General features: G+C 40.5%; 1 protein-coding gene across 2 annotated transcripts in view; it reads left to right on the top strand.

Moving 5' to 3' along the window:
* The first annotated feature begins 1742 nt into the window (after positions 1-1742).
* The window catches only part of LOC134377994 (N-acetyllactosaminide beta-1,6-N-acetylglucosaminyl-transferase-like), a 32263-nt gene continuing 7638 nt past the window's right edge, over positions 1743-26367 (top strand). For both annotated transcript variants that reach the window (XM_063096868.1, XM_063096867.1), the window contains exon 1: positions 1743-2928. In XM_063096868.1, coding sequence (XP_062952938.1) covers positions 2007-2928 — 922 coding nt within the window. In that variant the 5' untranslated portion in view covers positions 1743-2006. The remainder of the gene's footprint in view (positions 2929-26367) is intronic.

Genomic DNA, 26367 nt, shown 5'->3' with positions numbered 1-26367 from the left:
GGTGCCCAGATTCCTGCAGAACCCTGAACAATAGTTACCTCATTTAATCTTCTCCACAGCCATGTGAAATAGGAGCCACCGTCACTGACAGATGGAGAACCTGACACTTACAGAGGTTAAGTAACTTTGCCCTGGTCAGCACGACCAGCTGGGATTTAGCCAAACAGACTGGCTTGGCATTGACTAGGGAGCTGTAGAATTGAGGCTCTGGGTTCTATCCAGCCGAACGACTTTGGGAAGAAGATTTGTATTGCCTTCAGTTTTCTCATGTGTAAAATAAAGGGCTTGTGTGAGGTGATCTCAAAGAGCCCTGCCAACTCTTTGGCAACTCTCCAAATCAATATCCAAAATCGATTTCCACCACCTCCACGCCACTGTTTCCGTTCATTAGTGAACTACAGGAAGTTAAAGGCTGGTGTGGGGAGGGGAGGAGCCAGGGAGATTGCTGCATTATGAACCGAATGTTTTCCTAACAGGAGCAGCTGCTCCCACTGCTGTGTCGTGCCCGGGCAGGTAGGACAGCTGGGCCACCGCGGGAGTGGGATGGGAGCAGGGCCCACTTTTAACACACCTCGTGGGGCTGCTGCAGTTGATCTTTTAGTTGAACCACTCACTTTCCCCCAGAATCGTCCTTACCTCTCACAACAGTCCCCAGCTTACTCCATCCACATTTGCTGTGTGCTGGCTGGCAGCACCGAGCACGTGTGAGCTATGAGAACCCCGGTGTAATGTGACCAGACCTGCTCTTCCTGGCTCCCCTAAATCACACTGACTGACACTTACAGGAATTTTGCAGCAGCCCTGAAGCGTTTGTTCTTTCTTCAGAGTAGGGAAGGTGGGGGCGGGGCGCCAAGGGGAGCCGGGTGGAAGGAGAGCGAGAATCCTTCCAGTTCTAGAAAATGACCTCAGATCTGAAGATGTCAGGCTTTTAAAGAGACCCAGTAGCTAGTCACTACCCATACTGTAGACAATACCGTGTCAACAGCTCAAGTTATCTGAGGCTCTGTGTGAAATGGGAACCAACTTGTGCTCTCTGGGAATGGTGACTATCACGTTTCTCTCCGGCATGCAAACTAATTATGTGTCGTCAACACTGACTCTTTAATGAGAAAAGTCACTCCTGGTTCCTTTTGCTCTCATACCATGCCCCCAAGAGTTTCATTCTTAGTTCCATCTTCTCATAGCCTGCACATGCAGACACACATACATATATGTACACACGCATACAGAGCACGTCCATGTATATGTATCTGTCACACCATTAGAATCTGTCTGATTTAATCCAGCAAACCTCACCATCGAAGTGTTTTGGCTGCTGATAATTTTCTATTTAGACATGTCACAATTGCATTTTTCCTTATCTGTATGTGCCCAGGGGTGGAAATAACACTGAAATAAAAAGAGGTGGCAGAGAAACAGGAAGAGAAATGAAACCGAGCAGCAGATGTCCTAAATGCTGTGGCTTCCAAGGAGTGCTAGCAGGTTGTGGGGCTATCCAGAAAAAAAATAGAGCCGCTTATTCTAGAAGGTATAGGGAAAGCATGAGAAGAGAGGAAGATCAGATCAGAATAGACTGGATGGAAGGTGGGGGGTGAGGCCACAGCAGCTCGCTGCAGTGAAAAGGACTCGTCATTGCATTCCAGAACATAATTTGCTAAGATCCACCACTTGCATTTCATATGTAAATGAGGAGGCTTCCCGGAGGCTGGGCTGCGCTGAGCGTGCCTCTGGGGCAGTGGGGATTCAGCACCAGGCACCGCAGACCAGAGGGGTTTAAGAAGGCATCGCACCTCCAGCCAACCCCACGGAGCATGATGGACGAGACACCGAACTACAGGGTGCGTGAGGATTAAAGCACTCGGGAAAAACAAGCCAGCCCTCTGGAGAAGCTGTTGAAATCCAAGACTGGCAAGAGCAGCCAATCCCATCTCTCATACTTGTGGTTTCAGAAACCTATCACTTCTCCATCTCTGAGGAGAGGTTCCTTCCTCGGGAAAGTGAAAATAATGGACTTTTGGAGGCATTACTTTTTAACTTTCACTATGCTCAGTGTGGTTATTTATGTGATACTCTACCATAGCCAACTGAGACCAACAAAACGTTCCGAGAAGCTAAACAGTTCCAGTGAACAGTATTTTACAATAGATGCCTGCAATTATGCCTTAGAAGAGAAATTGGTCTTTTTGTGGAGAAAGACATCATTGCCTTTGGGAAGTGTCCCTTGCAAGGACTACCTGACCCAGAATCACTACATCACAAGCCCCCTGTCAGAAGAAGAAGCTGAGTTCCCTCTGGCATATGTCATGGTCATCCATAAGGACTTTGATACTTTCTCAAGGCTCTTTAGGGCAGTCTACATGCCCCAAAATGTCTACTGTGTTCATGTGGATGAGAAAGCCACAGCTGAGTTTAAGAAATCTGTGCAGCAGTTACTGAGTTGCTTTGAAAATGCTTTTCTGGCTTCTAAGATGGAGCCAGTTGTCTACGGTGGGATTTCCAGGCTCCAGGCTGACCTGAACTGCCTCAAAGACCTTGTGGCCTCCAAGGTTCCGTGGAAGTACATCGTCAACACGTGTGGCCAGGATTTCCCCCTGAAAACCAACAAAGAAATAGTTCAGCATCTGAAAAGATTTAAAGGGAAAAATATTACCCCAGGGGTACTGCCCCCAGCTCATGCAATTGGACGGACTAAATACGTCCACCGAGAGCACATAGGCAAAGAGGGCTCTTTTGTGAAAACTACTAATATTCTGAAAACCTCACCTCCACATCAGCTGACCATCTACTTTGGCACTGCCTATGTGGCCCTCACCAGAGAGTTTGTCAACTTTGTCCTCTCTGACAAAAAGGCTATTGATCTACTACAATGGTCAAAAGATACCTACAGTCCCGATGAACATTTCTGGGTAACACTCAATAGGATTCCAGGTAAGTACCAATTCCCATTTCCATTTCTTCTTATCAGTAGATTGAGTTTGCTAACATTCTACTCCTCTGAAAAACAGGCTCCTTTGAAATTATTTGAAAAAAAAATTAAATACTTAGAAAACTAAGAGTTTGGTTGCTTATAGTGACAGTTTACTGGCAGCTCTGTTGTCTTATAAATAGGTGCGATGTAATGATCTAAGAAGTGCTGAGCTACAGCAGCTCTGGCAAAACTGCCTTTGATTGTGTATCACGTAGTTGCCAACTTTAGGTCAGGCTCTTGAATTAATGCTTTTCGTAGTCCTTGATATAAGCACAGCTGTAATATAAGGAGACTGATTTTTTAATGTTTTCAAATTTATAAGGTGAAATAGGTGACGTTTCTTTCAGAGGAGTGTTTCATTGCTCAGAGTTCATGGAGCTGTTCTGGGGGCTGTTTTTAGAATCTTGGACACCTCTTTGGATCTTTACAAATGATCACTCCAGCTCAAATGTCTCTGGTCTAAGATCTGAACAAGTATCCGTGGCTCAACTCCTCTTGGTTCAACTATCTAGCCTGATATTTTATAGCCTAGAAGAGTGGGTGACAATGAGTTGAAACATACAGAGAAAGATTCTAGCTGGAGCTGATTCAGAGAGAATTCTCAATTTTTAAGTCGCAGATCTTTATTGGAAATTTCGGTTTGCAGCCTCTTGTTTTTATATACTGAGAAGTCTTTTCAGTTGTTTATGATCATTTGAAAAGGGGTCCAAGGGACTGCAGGCAGCTGAAGGCAAGGCAGAAAATAGCATCAAACGGTCTCATCGATTCAACACTGGGTTTTTCATGTTTTTTGTTTTTTTCAAAATTCTGTTTCCCATAGTTGGCCTGTGACCTGCAGTGCCTCTTTCTGTTGATGTCCCATTGCATTTGTTTTCGATATTGCACTGGCATGGTGTGGGTGTCAGTCCTGTGGGAAGGTGGCCCCAAGCTTGCCGTTCTGGAAATAACTCCTGGCTCTTAAGTGTAGCGTCCTTTATAGTCGGCACACTTTTGAGTGCTGTTTGAAGCTACCTCATGTCTGAAAGTAGTCTCAAAGCAGTAAGACATTTCCATGTCCCCAATAACTCAGCAATCCTAGAAGCTTAACTAGAGTGGTGGTCACAGAAATCTACATAGGGAGGGGCAGAAGGAGGACAGGCATGGTGGCTGGCGACAGATGTAAGGCATCCCATAAGCACTTTATTTTCAGAGATGCTAAATTGTCAGGTCACAGAGACTTGTAGGAGGGGGAATAAACTAACATTTATCACAGTGTAGTGAGTGTTAGCCCTGTTATTTACAAATACCTATTTTAAACACATGGAAATACAAGTATTCTGTACATGGTATCTAATATTATTTTTGTTGGTACAGTTTGTGCCAGATATGTTATGTCCTACATCATTTCTTTTAATCATAAGAAATAATCATTATAATCCTCATGTACAGATGAAGAAAATGAGGCTTAGAGAGATTGAAATAATGTGTTTGTGTTATTCGCAGTTTATCCAAAGCAAAGGTGGGATCTGATCCTGGATTTGTGTGACCTGAAGTTTGAGCTGTTTCCCTTCCACCAGGAAAAGAAGAAATGGTCATTTCTTCTTTCCTGTATATCTAAGGCAAATTCCCTGCAGAATCCTAGAAAAGAGAAAGGATAAGGGAGGTTGAAAAGAAATGAGGAAAATTGTAGAAGTAAGCTGCACCTCATCGCTTTGAGTTGGAAATAAAGAGTGTGTGTGTGTGTGTGTGTGTGTGTGTGTGTTTCTGGAAATGAATGTCACCATCCCATGTAGGCTTCTGTGCCAGTTTCCTTAGTCTCTTAGTCTCTGGTCTGGCTCTTCCTTCCCTGAACCATGGAAATGGGGTCCTTGAAAAAAATGTGGTCCTTCCTTCTCTGAACCATGAAAAAAAAAAGGTCCTTATCTCAGGAGCCAGATTGTCCATGAGCAAGAAACACAATCCTGCAAGACGTGTTCTTTCTTTAAATAGATCATATGCAGAAGTTTAGGAAACTATTTTTAATTTAAAAGCTCAAATTTTTCTTATTTGAAGCATTTTTAAATCCGGGTCTAAGGAATTTTGTGGATCAAAGTTACCAGAGACCTTTGCTCTAGGGCATCCAGCAATGGTGAACGCACAGAACTCTCCCGTAGGCTGGTGAAACACCTGCCAGTTCTCCTGCTTAAAGCTTTACAATGGCTTCCCATTATCTTAAGGGTCGGGGTTAAGCTCTTCATTTGGCATGACCTTCATGACCTGACCCCTACCCATCTCTCTACCCTCATTTCTTTTTATTTGCTACCTCATACTTTGTGTTTCAGCAACTGCTTGACCTTATACTTTTCTGTAATTTTCACCTTTCTTTTTTCTTTTTTTTTATGATATCCTCTTGTCAAGGATGCCCTTCTTCCCATCTCTAAGTCCTCTTCATCCCTTATGACCCACCTTGAATGTCACCTCCTCTGGAAGCCATCTCTGATAACCCCCCTCCCAGATAGTTGGTGCTGCAGCTCTGGGTTCCCCTGTACCCAACACCAGTTCTGCCAGCATTGAATTATAATGACCTGTAGAGAATAAATCTTCCCCTGTGATTCCACCTGAATTACTGGCCTGGGAAGAGCCTAGAACCCCTTATCAAAGATGTAAGACAGGCCTGTAGGGTAGAAAATATCTCCTCCTCCCTATCCCCTCAGTATTTGAGCTCCTTAAGAGTAGGAAATGTGACATCCATCCTTGAATTTTCCATCACTAACCCCACACTATCATTTACCACTACACGTGCTCCTGATTTGAAGCTATGTAGAGAGCTGGATGAGTTAATATAAAAGTGTCTGTTCCTGGGGTGGAGAGATAGTTTTTGATAGTAAAGATTAGAGAAACAGTAGGTAAAATATTGCTTGGAGATATAATTTCAGAATATTCAGGCCAACAAATGATATCAGCAAATGAGAGAGAGAGAGAGAGCTTGCTAATTGTAGAATTAGCAAGCTCTAGAATTCCAGATGGAATGTTAATGGGACAGAGTCCTTCCTTAGAAAATCTGATTCCCATGTAGCCACCCTTGGCCCATCATGCAGTCAGATTCCGATGCCAAAAAAATCACCAGCAGGCAGCACATGTAGACGCCTCCAGTTGGTGTCTGCCTTAATTGCACCTGGTTTGAGTTTCTGCCACACCTGGCACCAACTCAACCCTGTTGTCAGTACCATTCCTGGGCTAGTCACGGTTCATGCAGTGGGCTTTGTCTCACTTAATTTGATCTAGAGGGCTTCTTAGTTGCTGGCTTAGAACAAAACGAGTATAAGAAGAGGAAAGGTTAAGAAAAGACAACAATAGGAAGAAACTGATAACATTTTTCCAGGTGTGGCTCTCAACAAATGTAAACACTGAGCCATTTAGAAGGTATGTGTTCTCTACGGAAGGGTTACCAGGGCCTTAAATCTGGGTGTGGTTGGATCAGTCCCAATCTTTTTCAAGGTATGCATTGTCTTCTCTGTGCATCAGCCCAAATTTAGAATTCAGTTTCCAGACCCACAAAGGATGCATTCACTCGGCCAATTGCACTGATGACTGAGAATTATAAACATGGATGGACTGGTAGAATCATGTCTTAAAGAATGTCACTAGGAAATTCAGGTGTACCGTAACGCTATTTTTCATAGCCAGAGGACAGTCCTCACTGGCCCTTTTTTTTTCAATGTGGAGATAAATTCTGGTGGGATGAGATAGTCCACAAAACAGATACTTCATGGGTTCTTTCTATCCATTTAATAGAGTTTAAAAATGATATCATTTTTGTATAGCCAGATAATATTAAATAGGCGTAATAAATTTGAACATGATTTTCAGAATATCATATTAATGATGTGGGCCTAGTTGGCTTGTTTTATGTCTTTGATAAGGGGTTCTAGGCTCTTCCCAGGCCAGTAATTCAGGTGGAATCCCAGGGGAAGATTTATAATGTACAGTGTATCTCAGCTCTTGAGTACCTAGACTGATGAGTCTGCATCATAAAATGCTGAGCTCCTGGTAGAGAAACCTTAGATGGTTATAGGGTATTTACATAATGAATCTATACTAAAGCGATAGCCCTCTGGGGAATCATTTGTGATGTTTCCAGCCATTGGCTCTGCTGTGATATTTGAGATCATTTCTTTCATTGGGGAATCTGTGCCCAAACATTTTCGTGAACCCCCTACTCTGAGAAGAAAATAATTCGGAAACAATACTCTTATTTTTAATTCCTAATCACCATAACAGCATTATATAAGACAAGAAAATCGGTAAAGTACATATCAGTATTTAACTAAGTATAAATACAGTTATGATTGGTAAACATCCACAAAGCTGAACTTAACATGAATTTAACTACAGCAGAAAGGATTACTATAGCTACTGCTTTAGAGTTGGCAAGTCCATTTTTCTACTCATTCGACCTCTCATCATTCCCTACCAATTATATAAGGCGAATCCTTTTTAGAAGCAGCAGTTGTCTTTTTTTTTTTAACAGAAACATAGTATTGCATTTCAGTAACTCCTTAAAACAATAAAATATTAATTGTATATCAAAGCCATATACAATTGCTATATGTGTATATCAATATACATAATACGATGATCAATATATACACAATGTCTGAATTGTGTCTCTGATGTAAAAATCTTTACCTTATTTCTCTGTACACAGTACAAAAGCATCTCCTTCCACCCTCCTTTGAATCCACATGATATTATGAGAGAGACTTCAGAAATAGACAAGGATGGCTTAAGCCCTTCCCAATATTTGCTGACTGTGTGATATTGGCCTTAGTTTATGCTGAGCCTTAGTTTACTCATCTGTGTGATGGGGATAATAAATGTTACTTAGTTTCCAGAGAGGTTATGAGTATTAAGTAAGATAATGCACACAGTGCAGGAATTCTCAGACTCGAACATGCCTCAGAATCCCCTGCAGGGCCTGTTAAAGCAAGGCTACTGGGCTCCACCTCCAGAATTTGTGATTCTGCTGGTCTGGAGCAGGCCCCAGAATCTGTATTTCTAACAAGTTCCTGGGTGATTCTGATGCTTCTGGGGGCCACACTTTGAGAACTGCTGACATAGACCATCTTTTACAGAGACTGGAACATTTACCGATTTGCAGCAAATGTTGGTTTTGTTAATTTCCACCTAGAGACTCTCAGAAAAAAGGCAGCTACCAGTAAAAGTGAAAGTGAGTTTATATAAGGAAAAGCTTTAAGGTGTTGATTGCGTAGGGCGGACATTGTGAAAGTGGTGCGCACATGACTGATGTTTGGAGAATGCTCACTCATATTGAGGACATATAATGGGCTTTGGAGTGAGACAAACATGATGCTGAATTTTAGCTTTGTCCTATTACCTGTGTGACTTTGCAGAACCAGAACCTCAAACTCCTCGTCTTGTACAGCCGTAATAATGATGGCTACTTAAGTTGTTTTGAGAATTAAATGAAAAAATTAGGTGTGAAGTGAGAGGATAAGTCCACTTATTAATACGAATATATATTAAGAAAACCTAAATGTGGCCTAGTATTTCTATACTAATGAGATCCTTAAGGTGTTGAATAAAATCAACTTAAATCTTTTTTCACTTCAAAAGGATGTCTATGCCATGGCTCAGCAACCATGTAAAACTAGATATAGTTGTACCCAAAGAGGGATAGGAGGAAATACAGGAAAATTTAAGTTTCACATATTCAGATGGATACTCGTTTGGGTAATTTTTATTTCCCTTATTGATTAGTATAATTTCTAAGACTACTAAGAAGCTTCATGTAGTCCTCAAAGTAACACTACGAAGTGTGTATTATCCCATTAGGAAAGTATTTCCTTAAAAACACAAAGGATGCCAATAATGTTTTCAGAATTCTATTTTTGAGATCACATCACATGAAAGGAGCAGGAATTGGGTTTAACTGGTTCCTTTATTTTTTTCAACTCTGCTGTGTTCCAGAAAGGACTTAAGATGTCTGTTTAGAACAGAATATAATTTCTTGGAAAAGGAAATCGACATAGCCAAGACTTGAAAGAAACAAGAGAGCTTTTCGCAATCATACTATACAGGCTTTTGCTGGCCTCACCACATCCTTCCCATTTTAGCTGTTCGACTTCCTCAGTATTGAAATAAGGTTTGCCCATTCTAGCTACGTACACAGGTATAATTTTCAAACTCTATTATAAAAATTTGTAAACATATACAACGGTATGGAAAATAGTACAATAATCCTCTTGTGCCCATCAGCCAGTTTCAACAACCATCAACAAACTCAAAGCAAGAAAACTTAAAATTTATGAAAAATCTTTGAGTTGACTCTATAATTCTCAGAAATGAATAACTTCCTCTCTTCAAAGGAAATACAAAATTGCTTTATTCCAGATATAAGTCTTTCTACATATCCCATAACAGCAATATGCTGAAAAGTGAAAATATTTTTGTTCTACTGAAACTTTTAGGGTAGACTGCATCAACCAGACTGAGTTTTCTTCTCTCTTTTTTTAATCAACAGACCTGAATCTCCAAGCCCAAGCTCATCAGAGCTCTGCTTGTTAAGATTTCCATTCCGTCAGCCTTCCTCTTCCTGTGGTGGGGATGGGATGGGGTATCATACTCCCAATTGTAAATTGGTTAGTGGCATAGACTGTTCCATGTGCAGTATTTCGAGGTACATTTTTTCATCTCTTCTCCATACTGAATATTCTGCTTCCTCCATTAAAAAAAAAAAAAAAAAAATGACAGTCTTACTATGAGTCCAGTGTATGTTTGAATATGGAATTAACTTGATGGTCAGATCTTAATGTATTTTTCATTACCACATGTTCTTACAGAGCCTTTCTCTGTTGGATTCCGTCTTCTTGTTAATTTTTCACATTTCATTTGAGATGCCCCAGTTATCCCAGTCTGTTGTTTTGTGTGAGGTTTCTCTGATCTTGCAGGGTGGTGTGGAGGAAAGAACATAGACTTTGGAATAGGAAACATCTGTTTTAAATCCCAACCTGGTCACTGAACAGCTTGTCTGACGCTGAACAAAATACTTATCTGTCTTAGTCCATTTCTGTTGCTTATAACAAAATATTCAGTACTGGGTGATTTATAAGAAAACAAAGTTTATTGTTTACAGTTCCTGAGGCTGGGAAGTCCAAAGTCTAATCTGGTGGTGGCAACAGTGACCAAGGGGTCTCACATTGCAAAATGGTGGAAGCAGAGAGAGCAAGACAGACTCTCCTCTTCTTTGAAAGCCCTCAGAACCACGCCCCTGACCACCATTTTTAATCCATTCACTACTGCACAGTCCTACAATCCAATCACCTCTTCAAGGCTCCACCTTTCAATTACCATAATAGGGTTTCCCACCCACCTAACAGTCACAGTGGGGGCTAAGTTTCTAATACATAAAACTTGGGGGACACAATTCAAGCTTCAAGGAGTTTGGGGGGACCTAATTCAATCCACTACATCAACCAACCTGAACCTCGGTTAATTTTGGTTTTAGGACATTTTGGTTTTAAAACAGAAGAGAAAGTTTGGAAGGTGTTTGAAAATTTATTTAAAAAGTAAGAATTGTTTTAATTCAACCTCATCCCCATAAAATATATCTGGAATATATCTGTGGAACAATGAGTCTCACAGCAGTGACTGTGACATGCTAATATTGTTTTTCAGATATGTTGTGAAAGTGCTGAAAGAATCTCTGCGTGGTTCTAAGGATATGAGTTCTGATAACTCCAAAAGACACTAAGGATTGGAACAGTACTTCATAAACTCTAACTTTTTTAAACACTTCACGCTGCATAGCTGAGAACAGTAGGATATTAGCAAATGCTCAGTAATAAAATATGTGTGAATGTTTTCTTTTCCTTTTTTTTATAAGTGCTTCAAACTCTAGTCACTGTACTGTAAGAAGGACTAGGGACCTAGATACCCCTGCTACAAAATTATTTTCTAAGTTCCAACCTCTGTCCTTAACTGGCTGTTTAACCTTGGATGTGTTACTTAACCTCTCTGAGCCTCAGGTTTTTCCTTTGTTAATGGAACAAATTGGGCTAGGCGACCTGAAAAGAGGTTCCTGTATTATTTTGCTTTAACTCTGGAGCATGTACTAGAATGGGCTAAAGTTTTAGAGGCAGACAGACTTAGGTTCCATTGACCTGCTGTGAGAGCTTGAGCAATTAACGTGTCTTACCTGGGCTTCAGTTTACTCATCTATAAAATGGGGACACTACCAACTTCATAAGATCGTTGTCAGAGTTACAAGACAGTGGAGAAAGCGGGGTAGATAGCCAGCAGCTCAGCTGTTGTTAATTCTGCCATGATCTCTGTCCCTGCCTCCTTCCCTCCCTCTCTTTGGTATATTAATATCATAACTTTTCTGTTTATATTACAATAACCAGTAGGATTAATGGAGCAATGGCCTCTGGGCCATGAATTTCTCTCCTTGTCAATCGGGGTCACCATGACCATGTGTGGTAGCCAACCACCACTACTGCCATGACATGGAACTCAGGCCAACCCCATAGGAAGTGTGTGCAGGTGATCTCTGTGCTCTAAAATCCTGACCAAATGAGGAAATAGGGCACTGAGTACGTACGCAATATCCCCACTTCTCTGGTTGTTTTTAATAGAGCACATTTTCCCTCATTTCTGAAGAGTATTTTCTTGCTGTGCCCGTAAAGGCTGAGCCAGACCGAGGCTAGTGCAGTGTGCTAAGTGTGGGCTGGGAGGGGAGCCTCTGGAGCCAGGCCACTTGGCTTTGAATCCAGCTTTGCACATTCCTACTATATATAATTTGAGGCAAATTGTATAATCTCTCTGTATCTCAGTTTCTGTATTTGTGAACTGGAGATGCTCGTAGTACCTACCATTGTATGCAAATTATGTGCATTGATACGTATCAAGTACCTAGAATGGTGCATTGTGCCTGGTCAGTATCAATAAATTAGTTGTTTTTATTCCACCCACTTGTCCTCATTAAGGGGCACCAGGGGCTGGAAAAATGCATTTTCCCAAAATGCATAGGGTCCTGAGATTACTACAAAGGATCCGGAAGACTTTTCTAGAATTCAGACCAAATCGTTCCCTCGGTTTCCCGTACTCCCAGGGCTCACCCTGCAGGAGGAAGCGAGGGGAGCCAGGGTAACTGAGACTGCTGCCTCAGGTAGTGCGATTGACTGTACTGCATTCAGTGTTCATAGGTGCGTCAACTCAGGTCCTTCAATGGTACAAAACAGGTGCCAGCAACAGTCCTGTGGCAGGTTGGTGTCTTGACTCTTGAGAAGAGGAGACCTGTGATTTCCAAATAACCTGAACCCCCTCTCTCTCTGCCCTGGTAAGAAAATGCAGTGTTGTTTCCACAAGAATGAGGGGGCACCTGAACCAGGTTGAGACAGGGTGTCTCCGAGAGGGACACCTTGCACATCTCCCTATTAGCTGTCACCCGCTGTGTCACAGCAGGGGCAAGGGCAAGCAGGAATGTGTCAGGTGAATTAGACATGGCCTCGTTTAGCTTCAGAGTCTGCCAGTGGCCAGGGGGAAGTAAGAACTATGACAGAAGGAAAGGGCAGGTCCCCCTCCCGCAAAGGCTGGAATCGTGACTCCTAGCTTGTGATCTTGGATGAGTCCCTTCAACTCTCCAAACTTAGCTTCCTCAGATGAGGAGTGATAAGTTAAGAAGGCATGTGTTTTGAAAAACGAAGTATTTTAATTGTATAGCTAATAACTCTATAACTCTAAAGCCAATAGCCCCTCTCTGGGCACATAGAAGGTGCCCTGCCCGCTGAATGTGGTTCGTGGCAGTGGGATTTTTTTTTAAGCAAAATCTATGGAAGGAGTAGAAACTCAGAGCGGCTACTTCACGAATAACAAGTTGACTTTGTGAAGCAGAATGTGTAATTTCTTGCTGGAGTTGGAAGGGACGTTCTCATTAATTAAGATTACTGAAACCAACCCAGGGAGATGACACGATTTGTTTGGGTTGCATGATTTAGCAGCTGAGCTGGGTCATAAAGATGAGACTTCCTAAGTCTTAATACAACAGTCTTTATATATTTTGTGCTTCTCATAATTTCCCCCTTAAATGCCCTAGATACTGGAGCCAAAGACAGTAAGAATATTTTGGTATCTATGTTGTCTAATACTGAAAGATGGGTTTTAACGACAGGATTCTATAAAAGAGTTCAGAATTTATTTAAAAAGATAGGGGGCTGGCTGGTTAGTGCAGTTGTTGTAACACCAAGGTCCAAGGTTCAATTCCTATATTGGCCAGCTGCCGGGGGGGAAAAAAAAGCTAAGAAAAGATAGTAAACATTAATATGTCTCAAATGAAAAATTCTATGGATATACTAACTCTATAGGTGTATACAAAATAGTTTTTAAAATTTATCCATTTACCATGAAGGAGATCCATCCTATTATACATTGTTGTTGAGTTTGAAACAGGTTCCTTTTCTACTTATAAATGCATATACAGTAAAATTCACTCTTTTTGGTGTCCAGCTCCATGTCTTGACAGAGTCATGCATCCACCACCACAATCAAGAGCAATTCCATCAGTCCCCAAGTCCCCTCATGCTGCTCCTTGTAGTCAGCCCCTCCTCCCATCCAGACCCTTGGCAGTCCTGACCTGTTCTCCATCCCTATGGTTTTGCCTTTTCCAGAATGTCATAAAAATGGATTCATAAGAGTACGTAGCCATTGGGGTCTGGAAAAGCAGCTTTTTATTCTGCCTTCTTTTTTTTTTTTTTAATTTTTTTTTTTTAACGAATTCATTTTGTGTGTTCCCAGGTGCAAACATGATTTCTTATAGATCCTCTGGCAGCTTTCATATCTGTGGAGTATTGGTTCCTTTTGGCCCACTCTTCTTTTTCCATGTTAATTTATTTTTTCCATAAATAATAGAATTAGTTGGGCCTCTTATTACTTAAAAAAAAAAGTGCAGTCATTTTTAGTAACATTATTCATTTCGACTAGTAAACTAAATATGGCATTTAATCACGTAATTATTAAATTTGAACTTGGTATACTTTTATTACTTTTGACTTTTCAGTATAAGTGATTCAGAATAAATAGTAGGAACATCATGAACGTAGCTGGAAGAATAAGAATATTCTGTGTCCCAATTTTATTCCAGAGACACATGTGACAGACTCACAAAACTTCCCATCGTAGATCCTTTCTATCAGTCAGATCACACGAGAGCATCATAAACAAGCCTGTCACAACACCCCAATATGGACTCACAATCATACAGAAGAGGTTGTGCCTAAATTTGTCGATGGCTCAAAGGTTTATTTTTTCCCATAAATTGAACGTATTAGTCATTGGTCTTGATCGGAAGATATCCCTAATTCAGAATTTCTAAAATATTGAAGTAACCATTGCATGAATGAAAATACCAGCATTCAAGTGCTTAAAAGCAAAGCCCTCAATACCTGAAAACTAGGGACTTGAAACTGGTACTGCTGCTCCTAAAATGGCCCTAGACAGAGGAGAAGGACATGAGGGCAAGGAACTGAAGGGACCGACATGAAATGTCATGTTTTATTTTACAAACACATGTGAAGATTGCATTCCTGTGCACTCTATAACTTTCTTAAACTTTTTATTGAAATATAGTATTACATGCAGAAAACCGCACGTATCAGATTTAAACGGATCACTGAGTTTTCAAACTGTTCCTTATCTGCATAACCTGCACAAGAAACCATGTTCCTAGTACTCCCAGAACCCCAGTTGCTGCCTTTCAGTCACTAATCGGAGTGACAACTCTCCCAACCCCATAAATTAGATTCATCTGTTTTTGTGTCACTGTATAACTTCTACTTGAAACTCAATGCAAAAAATGTAAAAATAATTAAATAAGAAGCCCGGTTAGCTCAGTTGGGGAGAGTGTGGTGCTGATAACACCAAGGTCCAGGATTCGATCCTGTACTGGCCAGCCGCCAAAAAAAAAAAAAAAAAAAAGTTCGGGTTAAATGTATGTTTCGAGAAGAAGTGCTAGGCCTAGGTTTCCTGAATTTCTTCATACTGTTGGGGAGGGGTGGGGGACCCACATATCCTGGGCACATGACAAAGCTCTTTCTCCTATGTTCTTCTCTTTTTTAAGTTTATTGAGATGTGTGTCGTATTTGCAGAAGACTGTAACTAGAGGAACTGCTCTGCTGTTCTGTATAAAAGATTAGTCTTACTGTGGATAGAGACTTAGTTCCCAGAATTAGCAACCTATATATACCCCAGCACATGCAGCAACAAATAGAATTTACCACTGACCTTCAGCAACTTTTGACCTGTCTTGGGTTGTAAACAGGGTTTAAAATTAGACAACAGCCTTAAGCGAGCATGATTTTTTATTTGGCTGCTTTTCCATGGAATTGGAGGGAAGGTTTTACAAGTGGCAAATGAATTCTTGATTTACATCCAACTGGGTGTAGCCTGGTGCCTTGTTTTGAAGGCGAAGGTGGCACTGTTTGCAGGGCCAGACGAAAATTTGTCTAATGGAGTCATCAGGACTTTTCCCCAGGCAACAAGCAAAACAGCACAGGGCATGCTGTGTTCTATTGATTTCAGTAAGGGGGGGACCCCGCCATGAAAGGGAAATCAATACTGTACTTTTATTTGAAACAGTCACATAAAACCTAGGAAATGCCACTTGAAATGCAAAATACCTAATTCAAGCTGTGAATAAACACATCTAAAATAAGTAGATGGCAGAAAAAAACTTACTACTTGATGTTCAAGTGCTGCAAACTTAAGTCCTAAGGAAGCAGTTTTTGGAACTCATAAAGTCATCAAAGTGGTAAACATGTACATAAGTGATGCATGAACTTATTTAATTTAAGGAAACCCAAGACATGTATCTCAATGGTAAAGGTCACTTACGAAAGGTTATTTCAATGTATGTTCTGTATAAGTTAGTCAGCTGGTTAATGGTTATGTTATTGTCTTAAAGTCACATGGACGTACTCATTTGTGTAAAAAGATGCTTTAGGAAATAATGTTTTCTTTCTGCCATTGGAAGAAAATTTTAATGTCATTCACAGTTCCCCAGAAAGAAGAGGCACAGACGCCACGCAGGGCTACAGGGGAAGCCACAGTGTCAGTCCAGATGCAGAAAGGGGGGGAGGGGTAGGCATAAACCACAGTCTGGTTTTTTAAGTAATGTCTTCTTAATGTTGATAATTGTTACTTGTAGGTATTAGATTTTTTATCTTTATTTTTTTCTTACTTTCATCTTTGTTCTTTGTACTTTTTTTTCTTTTTTTTTTCCAAAGATGACCGGTAAGGGGATCTTAACCCTTGACTTGGTGTGGTCAGCACCACGCTCACCCAGTGAGCTAACCGGCCATCCGTATATGGGATCCGAACCCGGGGCCTTGGTGTTATCAGCACCGCACTCTCCCGAGTGAGCCACGGGCCGGCCCTGTTCTTTGTACTTTTATACATTATTTGAATTCATTCTAATAACCAGTGTTCAATTTTTCACAATTTATAGAATAATAACTTTAAGAGGAGAAAAGTAAAGATTCACGAGATAAATGTGCCAAGATGCTCCCACTAGCTAATTTTACGGAGTTGGAAAATAAACTATTGGCTTCTTTTTTGGACTCTTCTGTACTTTTTAAATCTCCAAAACTTAGAAATAAAATCGCTTTATGTGGTGAAAAATAAACTGTCTACTTACTGAGGCACAGTACTTGGCGTTTTAGAACTAGATGATGCAATATCTAGTTCTATGTTTAGACTAGATAATGCAATAAAGTATTATCACAATGATGATATTCAATAAAAGACTTTATGAGGAACAGGTGTTCTCAACCCTGACTACACATTACGATCATGTACAGCATTTTCCAAAAATACCAGTGCCTGGACTCCACCCCTGACCCAGGTATTCAGAATACCTGGGAGATGGGACTCAGTCATTTGTTGTTTTTACAAGTTCCACAGTTGATTCTCATGTGCAGTGGCAGTGAGGAAACACCGGTAGAGATGCACGTTAGAGATAAAAACTGAGGAATGGGATTGATCAACCTGTTGACTTGGCCCTCGTTCATTCCTTACCATTTGATAAGCTACTGATAGCTACTTTTTTTAAAAAGTCAGTTGAGGTTTTGCTGGGGAAAAAAAGAACTTCCTAAACATAGTGGCTTGAAAAAAATTTTTTTGTGATTTGGTGAGATCAAGGCCTGCTCCATTAGGGCTGGATGGTTTTGGATGGCCAGTTCCCTCACATGCCCTGGCCACCTTCTCCCTGAGGGGTCTCCCACTGTCCAGTAGGTTCCCCTGGCTGCTTCACTTGGTGGCCTCAACAAGTCTTAGTCAACAAATGTTTTTTAAGTCTCTGCTTGTGTCACATGTTCTAATGTCCCATTGGCCAAAGCGAGTCACATGGCCAAGGCCAGAGTCGAGAGGCAGAAAGACACTGTGTACCTCTTCATGGAAAAGCTGCAAGGTCATAGGGGACAAGAGTGTGCCTGTAGCAACAGGACACATTTGTGGTCTTTTTTTGCAGTCTGCCACAACAAATCACAAGATATCCTTGTTTTGTAGAAACGTGATAAAGCAAGAAATTTATTAGGATCTTTTTAAAAATACTTTTTTTTGTAGTTAATTTTGGGAATGTACATTTAACTTCCATTACAAAAGAAATTGAATAGTAGTTAAGAAATTTTAAAACTACCTACCTTACCCACCAGTGGTCTTGAAAGTAACATTTTTCAAATGAAGAAAATACAGAAAACTACAAAGACTAAAATAAAAATCATCAATAAGGGCTGTCCAGTTAACTCGGTTGGCTAGAGCGTGGTGCTGGTAACACAAGATCTAGGGTTCGATCCCTGCACTGGCCGGCCAGCAAAAAAAAAAAAAAAATCAATAATATTTTAGTATTTTTTTTAGTCTTTGTTTTCATATACAAGCATTTTTTCAAGCCTTTACTGATTTTTATAATCAGCTCTCTTCACATAATAGTATGGTATGGTTTTTCCATATCATAAAGAATTCTTCATAGTTTTTAGTAGTTCTGTAGCATGCCATCATTTGAATGCACTATAACTTACTTAGCAAAGCCACAACTTATGGGCCTTAGGAGGTCTTATTGGTAATAAGTTGTTTTATTAATAGAATTCATGATTAATGATGACCAATACTTTTACAGCACTTACTATGTACCAAGCACCATTCAGAGTGTTTTAAGTATATTATGCACGTCTCAACAACTCCATGAGGTGTAGGTACTGTTTTTACCCTAATTTACAGGTAGGGAAACTGAGAAACTGAGAGATTAGATAACCTGTCAGTGGTCTCACAGTTAGTAATTAGAGCAGGCTCTAAAACTCAGGGAGTTTGGTTTCAGAATCTCTCCTTTTAACTGCTATATTATATTGCCTCTCCAGTAATAATTTAGGACAAATTTCAATAGGTTCAACTGCTGAGTCAAGGGATATGCACATTTTTAAGGGTTTTGATAGAGAGTATCATATTGCTCTGCTAAAAATTGCACCAACTTTATGCTCCTTCTTACAGGTTTCACCTACCTCCTCCACCATTGGGTATTATCATTCTACAAATCTCTGCCAGCTTGATAAGTATAAAAAGAGGAGAGACTATCTTAGAGTATTAACTTTAGTAACTTTAGTTCCTAACAGAGTTGAGCATGTTTTCTTATACTAGACATTTGCATAAGTGGAGGTTCAGGGAGCTGTGTGAAAATGGAAGTCTGACTCAGGAATTCCCAGATGGTGGCAGGACAGTTGAGTGTGTGTGGACAGTGATAAAGGATGAGGCCTGGAACCTGGAGGGTTTCAAACTATGTGTCTACAGGGCCAGGCAGACAATATAGGTAAATGAAGTAGGGTAGGGACCAGGGTGGCAGGACAGCTGTCTGCTAAAGCCACAGTGAATTGGTGTCATGGGTGCTGGGAGTACAGATTTTCCTGGAAAATCTGTTTTTTCAGTGTTGGCTCAATTCTGCCCCACCATGGGGGTCAAACCAAACCAGTCCATCAATCAAATGTGGTTTATGGATTGCCAGTCTGTTCTTTGTTGTCTGAGAGTGACTTAGTCCATTTTCTGCTGCTATGACAGAATACCTGAGACTGGGTAATTTATACAGAAAAGAAGTTTACTTGACTTATGGTTCCGGAGGCTGGGAAGCCTAAGTGCATGGCTGCAGCATCTGGCAAGGGCCTTCATGCTGCATCATCCATGGTGGAAGGCAGAAGAGCAAGAGAGCCCATGCATGAGTGAGAGAAGCAGGAGAGGGTGAACTCACTTTTATACAAATCCACTCTCATGATAACAAACCCACTCCTGTAATAGCAGCATCAGTCCATTCATGAGGGCAGAGCTCTCGTGACCTAATCACCTCTCAACACTATTGCATTGGGGATTAAGTTTCCAACATATAAACTTTAGGGGACACCTTGAAACCATAGCAGGGAGCAAGATTGTAGACACCCTTACATACCATGGTCAGCCCTTAGGTATCTTCTTGGCCAGAATGTGATCTATAGCAGTGAAGTGATGGACCCAGCCAGGGTTATGGTTCTGAGAGGCTGGCTGGAGCAGGCTGCTTGTTCAGTGACAGTGTGAAGCAAAAGAAAGAAATGACAGTTCAGAGTCAAGCTGCTGAGGGAGGAGATAAGCAGGAAGATGGGCCCAAGGGGAGCAAAAGCAGACATGTAAAATGAGAAATGGGGTGAGGAACTGGAATTCTAGAAAGAGGTGGAATGGCAGCCTACAGGAGAGGTCTAGATAATGGCAAGTATGATTTGCTTTTATTTGTCAGAGGGTGAGTGATGGGAGGACATCTTGAGCTGGCTTGAAAAAACAGACAAAGGGTGGACCATTTGAAGGAACCCACACCCCCAAAATCGGAGGTCAACAGGATTAACACTGACTATAGAAAGAGCCATCTGGTGGTATTGCTGACAAAGTGGACAGACTGGAGACAGAGAGACCTGTGTACAGGCAGTGAAAATTAGTCTTCGTGAGAGATGTTGAGCACCTAAGCTATGGCAGTGCCAGCAAAGGAAAGAAAAGGACATGTGTTTGAGCAACACTATTATAAACCAGATAAGATGCTTAAAGTTCTGCTGGTCCGTTGCAAATCAGTTGGGGCCTCCTGGCCTGCACAAAATTTCAAGTCATAGCTGGAAGGGTTAAACTAGTGGATTGGTGTTAATCTTGAAGGTAAAGGATTTTGAAGAATGTCATTGTTTAGTGGAGGACAGAGGGAAACACTGTCAGGCTGCAAGTCTGCAGTAGGGAAGCTGAAGGCCTTCACCACCTCAGGAAAATCTGCCATAATTAAAAGAGCATTTGACAAGAGTTAAAAATGATAAACAGCCAGAGATAGGTAGGCAGAGGGCCAATGAACCAAGGTCAGGATTATAATGAAATCTAAACTGCTCTGGGCCAAGGATTGCCCCTGTTCCTAAACATTCCATGACCTCTCCTATTCTTCACCAGAAGACTGTCCAAGAAAGACTCTTGAATAAAGAGATTTGTGCTGCTACTAAAAATATCACTATATATAAATCCTTCAGGCTGAAAATTCCAAGAATGTCTTGTCCATGGGTTTACCCCCAGCGTCTATTCTGGAATGAAGGAGGCATGCAAGAAACCACTTGAATAAGTGAGTGTCTTTGTCCGTTTTCTGTTGCTGTCCCAGAATACCACAGACTAGATAATTTATAATGAAAAAAAATTTATTTGACTCACAATTCTGGAGACTGGGAAGTCTGAGAGTATGGTGCCATCATCTAGTGAGGGCCTTCTTGCTGCATCATTACATGGCAGAAGACATCAAATGAGGAAGGGAGAGTGTGCAAGAGAGCCAGACTCGCCTTTATAACAAATGCATTCACTAGATAACAAACCCACTCCCACAGTAATGACATTCATCCATTCATGACCCTCATGACTTAATTATCTCTTAAAGGTCCCACCTCTCAACACCATTGCATTGGGGATTAAGTTTTAACACATGAACTTTAGGGGACACATTCAAACCACAGCAGTGAGTAAATTATCTTAAAACAATATCAACAAGTTATTTAGCACATCCATACTCCCAGCAATTTACTTAAATTTTCTAGGCTCTAGTTTACACAGCTTGGCCATGAGGGGGAACATATTAGAAAATTTCTAAAATCCCTTTGATTCTAAAATTCTGAGTTTTTCTTCCTTTCTTCATTTCATCTTTTCTTTTTACAACTAAGGAAAAGTCCAGGATCTCTTTTAGTAAGTTTCATGTGTTAAAAATCCTAAGTGATTAATGAACCAATAGTATGTAAAAACAAATATACCTTATATTTATTTCTAAAAATGATCCAAATTAACAATCAGAAAAAGAGGCTACAAGTTACTTAACACTACATCTCCCTGCAATTAGGTAATTTTCAATTTTTTATTATTAGAGACAATCAGCAATGAACATTTTGTATATTTTTTTCAGTTGTTGAATTATTAGAATATTCACAAGCACAATTACTAAATCAACGAAGCAAATAAGACTCAGAAGTATGTTGATAAACTTTTTAAAAAATATGTAAAAGCAATATAACATTAAAGAAAGCTCTATAAGTAAAGAAAAACTGGCATTTCTTTCATTCACATTTTATATGCAAATGTGTATGCATGATTTATTAATAGTATATGATTTTGTAATCCGTTGTTTAACTTTAGATTAGTAATTCTCAACCAGGGGTGTTTTTTTTTTTTGTTTTTTTTTTTATCTCAGGGGACATTTGGCAATGTTTGGAGAGATTTTTGGTTGTCACAGCTGGAGTTGGGGGGCTGCTACTGGCATCTAGTGGGTAGAGGCCTGGGATACTGCTAAATATCCTACAATGCACAGGACAGCCTCCTGTGAATTAAAAAAATTACCCAGCCGACAAAGAACTACCCAAGCCCAAACGTCAGTAGTGCTGAGGTTGAGAAACCTGCTTTATATTATAGTAAAAAGCAGTCTCTTTCACAGATATACTGTCCCCATGATTTGAATAAAGGGATTTTATTTTCAACCATTTACTGAGCAATTCCATATGACCGGCATTGCCAAGCATAACACATGCATCATCTCACTTAACACTAACAAAAATCCTGTGAGGTTTTGAAGATTAGTACACCACATCTTAAAGAATTAAGTAGTTATTCAAAGACATCCCATCTATCTGATTTCAAAGTCTGTGCTGTAAACCATGATGTATGTCATAATGAACATCGTACACATCATGTGCAGATTTCTGCTTTTTTCTGGAAGTTGGCCAGTATGGGGATCTGAACAATTGACCTTGGATTTCTGCGATTTAAAAATAATTTCCTTAGTTTATTTTGAAGGTATTGGTTTAACAGTTAAAGGGAATTGGCAGTCATGGTGGCTTTTTATACATGTTTCCGAATTGATTTTCTGGAGTTGTTTCCATTTACAGCACCACCATTAAATTGTCAGAAACCCCTTTCGGTACACTCTGATCAGCATTGACTATTTGGCATTTAAAAACAAAATTGCTTGTCTATTTAATAAGTGAAAAAGTATATACATGAGCTTAAATAATAAGCAATCGCTGGACTTGTTACCACACGTGGGTCTCCCACAGTGAGGACCAAACTGCATAAGAGCAGCAAGGAGTAGGTCAGCATGCATGAAGCTCACATTTCAAAGAATTATATTCATTTAATTAACAAACACCGTTATTTGACTAATAAAGTCTGAGCCCCAAGAAAAACATTCCTGGTTACTCTGTAAACCTTCTCTCAAATGTTTTGTTTATGAAGAGCAAACGAGAGAATTGGATGTCATAGTTAAAAATGTTTTCTCTGATAATGTTGTTGTCTTCTTTTTGCCCCATCCTATTAATAATGAAAACCAGGCCCTTCCTAGGATCCTTGTGAATTGAGGGGAGACTCATACCCACATAACCCCATTAACTACAACTACCCTCCTAGAATTCTGACAAACAATAATAATAGTAATCATAAGAGCAACAATAATAATAATAGAATCAAGTTCAGTATTTTTCAAATAGTAGTTGTTATCCCACTAGAGGATACAGAAGTCACTTTAATAGTTTTTTTTTTGGGGGGGGGGTCGGCAGCTAGCTGGTAAGAGGATCTGAATCCTTGACGTTGGTGTTATACGCACCCTGCTCTAACTTTGTAGTTTTGGGCCAGAGATTTTAAGATGAACTAGACTAGAGAACATAAAATAAACAAGTGCATTGCATGGAATGAGTCCGTGTTGCTTTGTGAAACTTTCGTTTGTTTTATATCTGCATGTGCTCACGCACATGTGTGTGTATGTGTGTAATGGTGTAAAATTGTTTTCTCGTAATTTTTTTTCTTGTAAGTTTTTCTCTTGTAAATTTGTGTGTATGATGGGGTAAAATTTTCTTCTGTGAGTTGCAGTCTAAAAGATTGAAAAACCACTGGTGTCATCTACCTGTTCATTTAAGGGTTGAGGCTCCGAGGTATTTACATGACGCCCACCGATACCCAGCTGGTTAACGGCAAAGCTGGGGGGAGAAGGAATTCCCCAATCCCTAGGCCTAATCAGGGGTTGGGCCTGAGGTCAGTCTGTGGAAGAAAAACAGGAAACAGAGTTCAGTTTAATGGAGACTTTTAAGAAGTAGAAAAGCAACTGGATGTTGACATAAGCAGTGGGATTGGTAGCTTTCAGGTCTCCATGTATCTTTTAACCCAAGCCAAATTAAATTACTGACTGAACAGTGGCCACATTGTGCATTTGGGCTATTCAATCTTTAACTTGCCATTATCTTCTCAAAGTAATAACCAGGTGATGCCTACAAAGTATTCAAATCGAGCTGTCCCCAGAAGTCTTGTTGTGTGTCCTATCTCCTCCCTAATCCAGTTGTACCAGGTAGGACAGATGTGGAGAATACATGGCTGATGGCCACTTAGGCAACTGCTGTAGGACAAACCAAAATGCTCAGAGGGTAGAAGAAATACTCCTGAGAAGTAGAACATTATTAACCCTTAAGTTGCCGTAGCCTATTGAGAAACCAAGGCAGCAACCAGGCCTGTCCGACCCAGGCAGAAGCTAATAAGCAGCCGTCACCACCAGCACTAAAGGCTGGGTTGATGGGGCGCCCCTTGCACTGGGAGTGGGCACTCATTCATTCCTTTAACATTGACTGAGAATCTCTTGGTGGCCAAGTGCTGTGAAGTCAAAGGCACTGTGCAGCCCTCTGCTCCGGGCAGCTTTTCCCCATAACAGGTGGGCTGATGTCTTTGAGGAGGTGATTTGAGAGGTCTATTAAAATGCATATATTCGGGCCGAGCCCGTAGCGCACTCGGGAGAGTGCGGCGCTGGGAGCGCGGTGACGCTCCCGCCGCGGGTTCGGATCCTATATGGGACTGGCCGGTGCACTCACTGGCTGAGTGCCGGTCACGAAAAAAGACAAAAAAAAAAAAAAAAAAAGATCCTATATGGGACTGGCCGGTGCACTCACTGGCTGAGTGCCGGTCACGAAAAAAGACAAAAAAAAAAAAAAAAAAAAAAAAAAAAAAGCATATATTCCCAGCAGTGGGGGCAAGCTAGTTAAATTAGCCAAAGGATGTAAAGGTACCCAATTCATTCAAACAGATTTTAAGCATGAATAGGGGAGTAAGTAAGAAAGTAACCTAGAAACTTGATGCAGGCTGAGGGAAGGAGTTCAAGGAGAGGAGAAAAGAGGGTGTTGTTGCTGCCCAGGACAAGCTGTGCCCTCTTCACAATGTCGCTGATAGCCCAGAGCCTCTCCGCCTTGATCATACACAGGAATCCCCTGGGGAGCTCATGAAGATGCTGATTCTGGTGCAAGAGGTCTGGGTGGGGCCCAAGGTTCTGCATTTGGCTCCCAGTCTAAGAACCACACTTGAATAGCACGTGTCTGTGCCCACTCCTGCCGGGTATTTCTGAGCCTCAGGATTCTTTGCAAAAAAAGACAAACTAGAATTTAAGTTAGTCTATGTTTGTCCTTCTCTCCCGTTCTGCTTTTAAACATGCGATTTTTTAATGCACAAACATGAATAATATTTAAACATAGACACGTTTGATACCTGTCACTAAAGGCAAAGTATGTAAGTTGAGATTCAAAATTTTACTAGCAGGAGGTTAATAGATGATATGTGTTTATTTTAAAGACAGCAGGTCATTCATTATAAATGTCACAAGCTTATCTCTAACGAGTAATGGAATGTGTTTCTGCGTAAGAGTCAGTCTGTGGTGATCAAGATCAGTGAAAATAAGTGAGGAAGAAAAATGTCTTGTCCTCTCAAAAATGTAATCATTTGAATGTTAAGGAAGTTTTTGTCATGGGAATGTTTTATTCACACTTTTCTGATGTAGTTATTTTATCAAAGTAGACTCATAAAAATCACACACACACCAGATAATCTTGTTGACATAAGTAAATAAACCAAATTCTTTTCTTTCCAGACTCCCCTCCCCCATGACCCAACTTAACCAAGGCAAGTTTTACTCTAAATTCTTTTAAAACATGTATTAGGAACAAAATGAGGAAGCTTCTTTTTAGATAGACAAGCACTATTTTAAAGCATTAAAATGCAAATTAAAGCAATAGAAAGTAATATTGCTCAATAAATAGCGTTTTTCTTGAATACTTAAATACTCTTCTTGAATACTTTGAAGTTTGGGCGGTGAGAAAAAAAGACTCTTGCCTTATAGAGAGCCCTTAGGGTTAAAAACCCATGCTATTTACAGAAAACTTAATTATAGTTGGAAGACCCGAATACAATTCTTGATTTAGATCATCATATAATTATCATATGACATCAGGACAAAAGAAGAGAGCTTTTGTTCCTTCTGAAAATGTATTTTATCAACGTTTTTAATTCCTTTTTTTTTTTTTTTTTTGGCAGCTGGCTGGTATGGGGATCCGAACCCCTGACCTTGGCATTACAAAACTGCACCCTAACCAATTAAGCCAGCTGGCAAGCCCATTTTATGAGTGTTTTTAAAGAGGAAGCTATTTTAAATTCCTAATACAATTGAATTTCTATAAAAGTATCGGTCTTGTCCAGTGTTTTTTTCCTTATTAAAATATATCCATCATCTTGAGTAATTTTTTTCTCAATAGTATGTGTATTAGCTTTCCATGTGCTAACTTGACCAATTACCACAAATTTAGCAGCTGAAGCAACATAAACATATATCGTCTTACAGTGCCGTAGGTCAGAAGTCTGACCAGGCTAAGAGCAAGGTGCTGGCTGGGTCTCGCTCCTTTCTGTACGCTCTGGGTACAAGTCATTTCCTTCCTTTTCCAGCTTCTAGAGGCTGTCTGCATTCCCGGCTGGTGGCCCCTTCCCATGTCTCCCCATCTTCAAACCTTGAAGGCAAGTGGAGCTTCTCACATCCCATCACTCTGACCTAACTGCTGCCTCCG

The sequence above is a fragment of the Cynocephalus volans genome, chromosome 5 (genome assembly GCF_027409185.1).
Source record: "Cynocephalus volans isolate mCynVol1 chromosome 5, mCynVol1.pri, whole genome shotgun sequence".
Classification (NCBI taxonomy): Eukaryota; Metazoa; Chordata; class Mammalia; order Dermoptera; family Cynocephalidae; genus Cynocephalus; species Cynocephalus volans.
The sequence above is the reverse complement of the archived record's forward strand: the minus strand, read 5'-3'. Positions and strand labels throughout refer to the sequence as shown.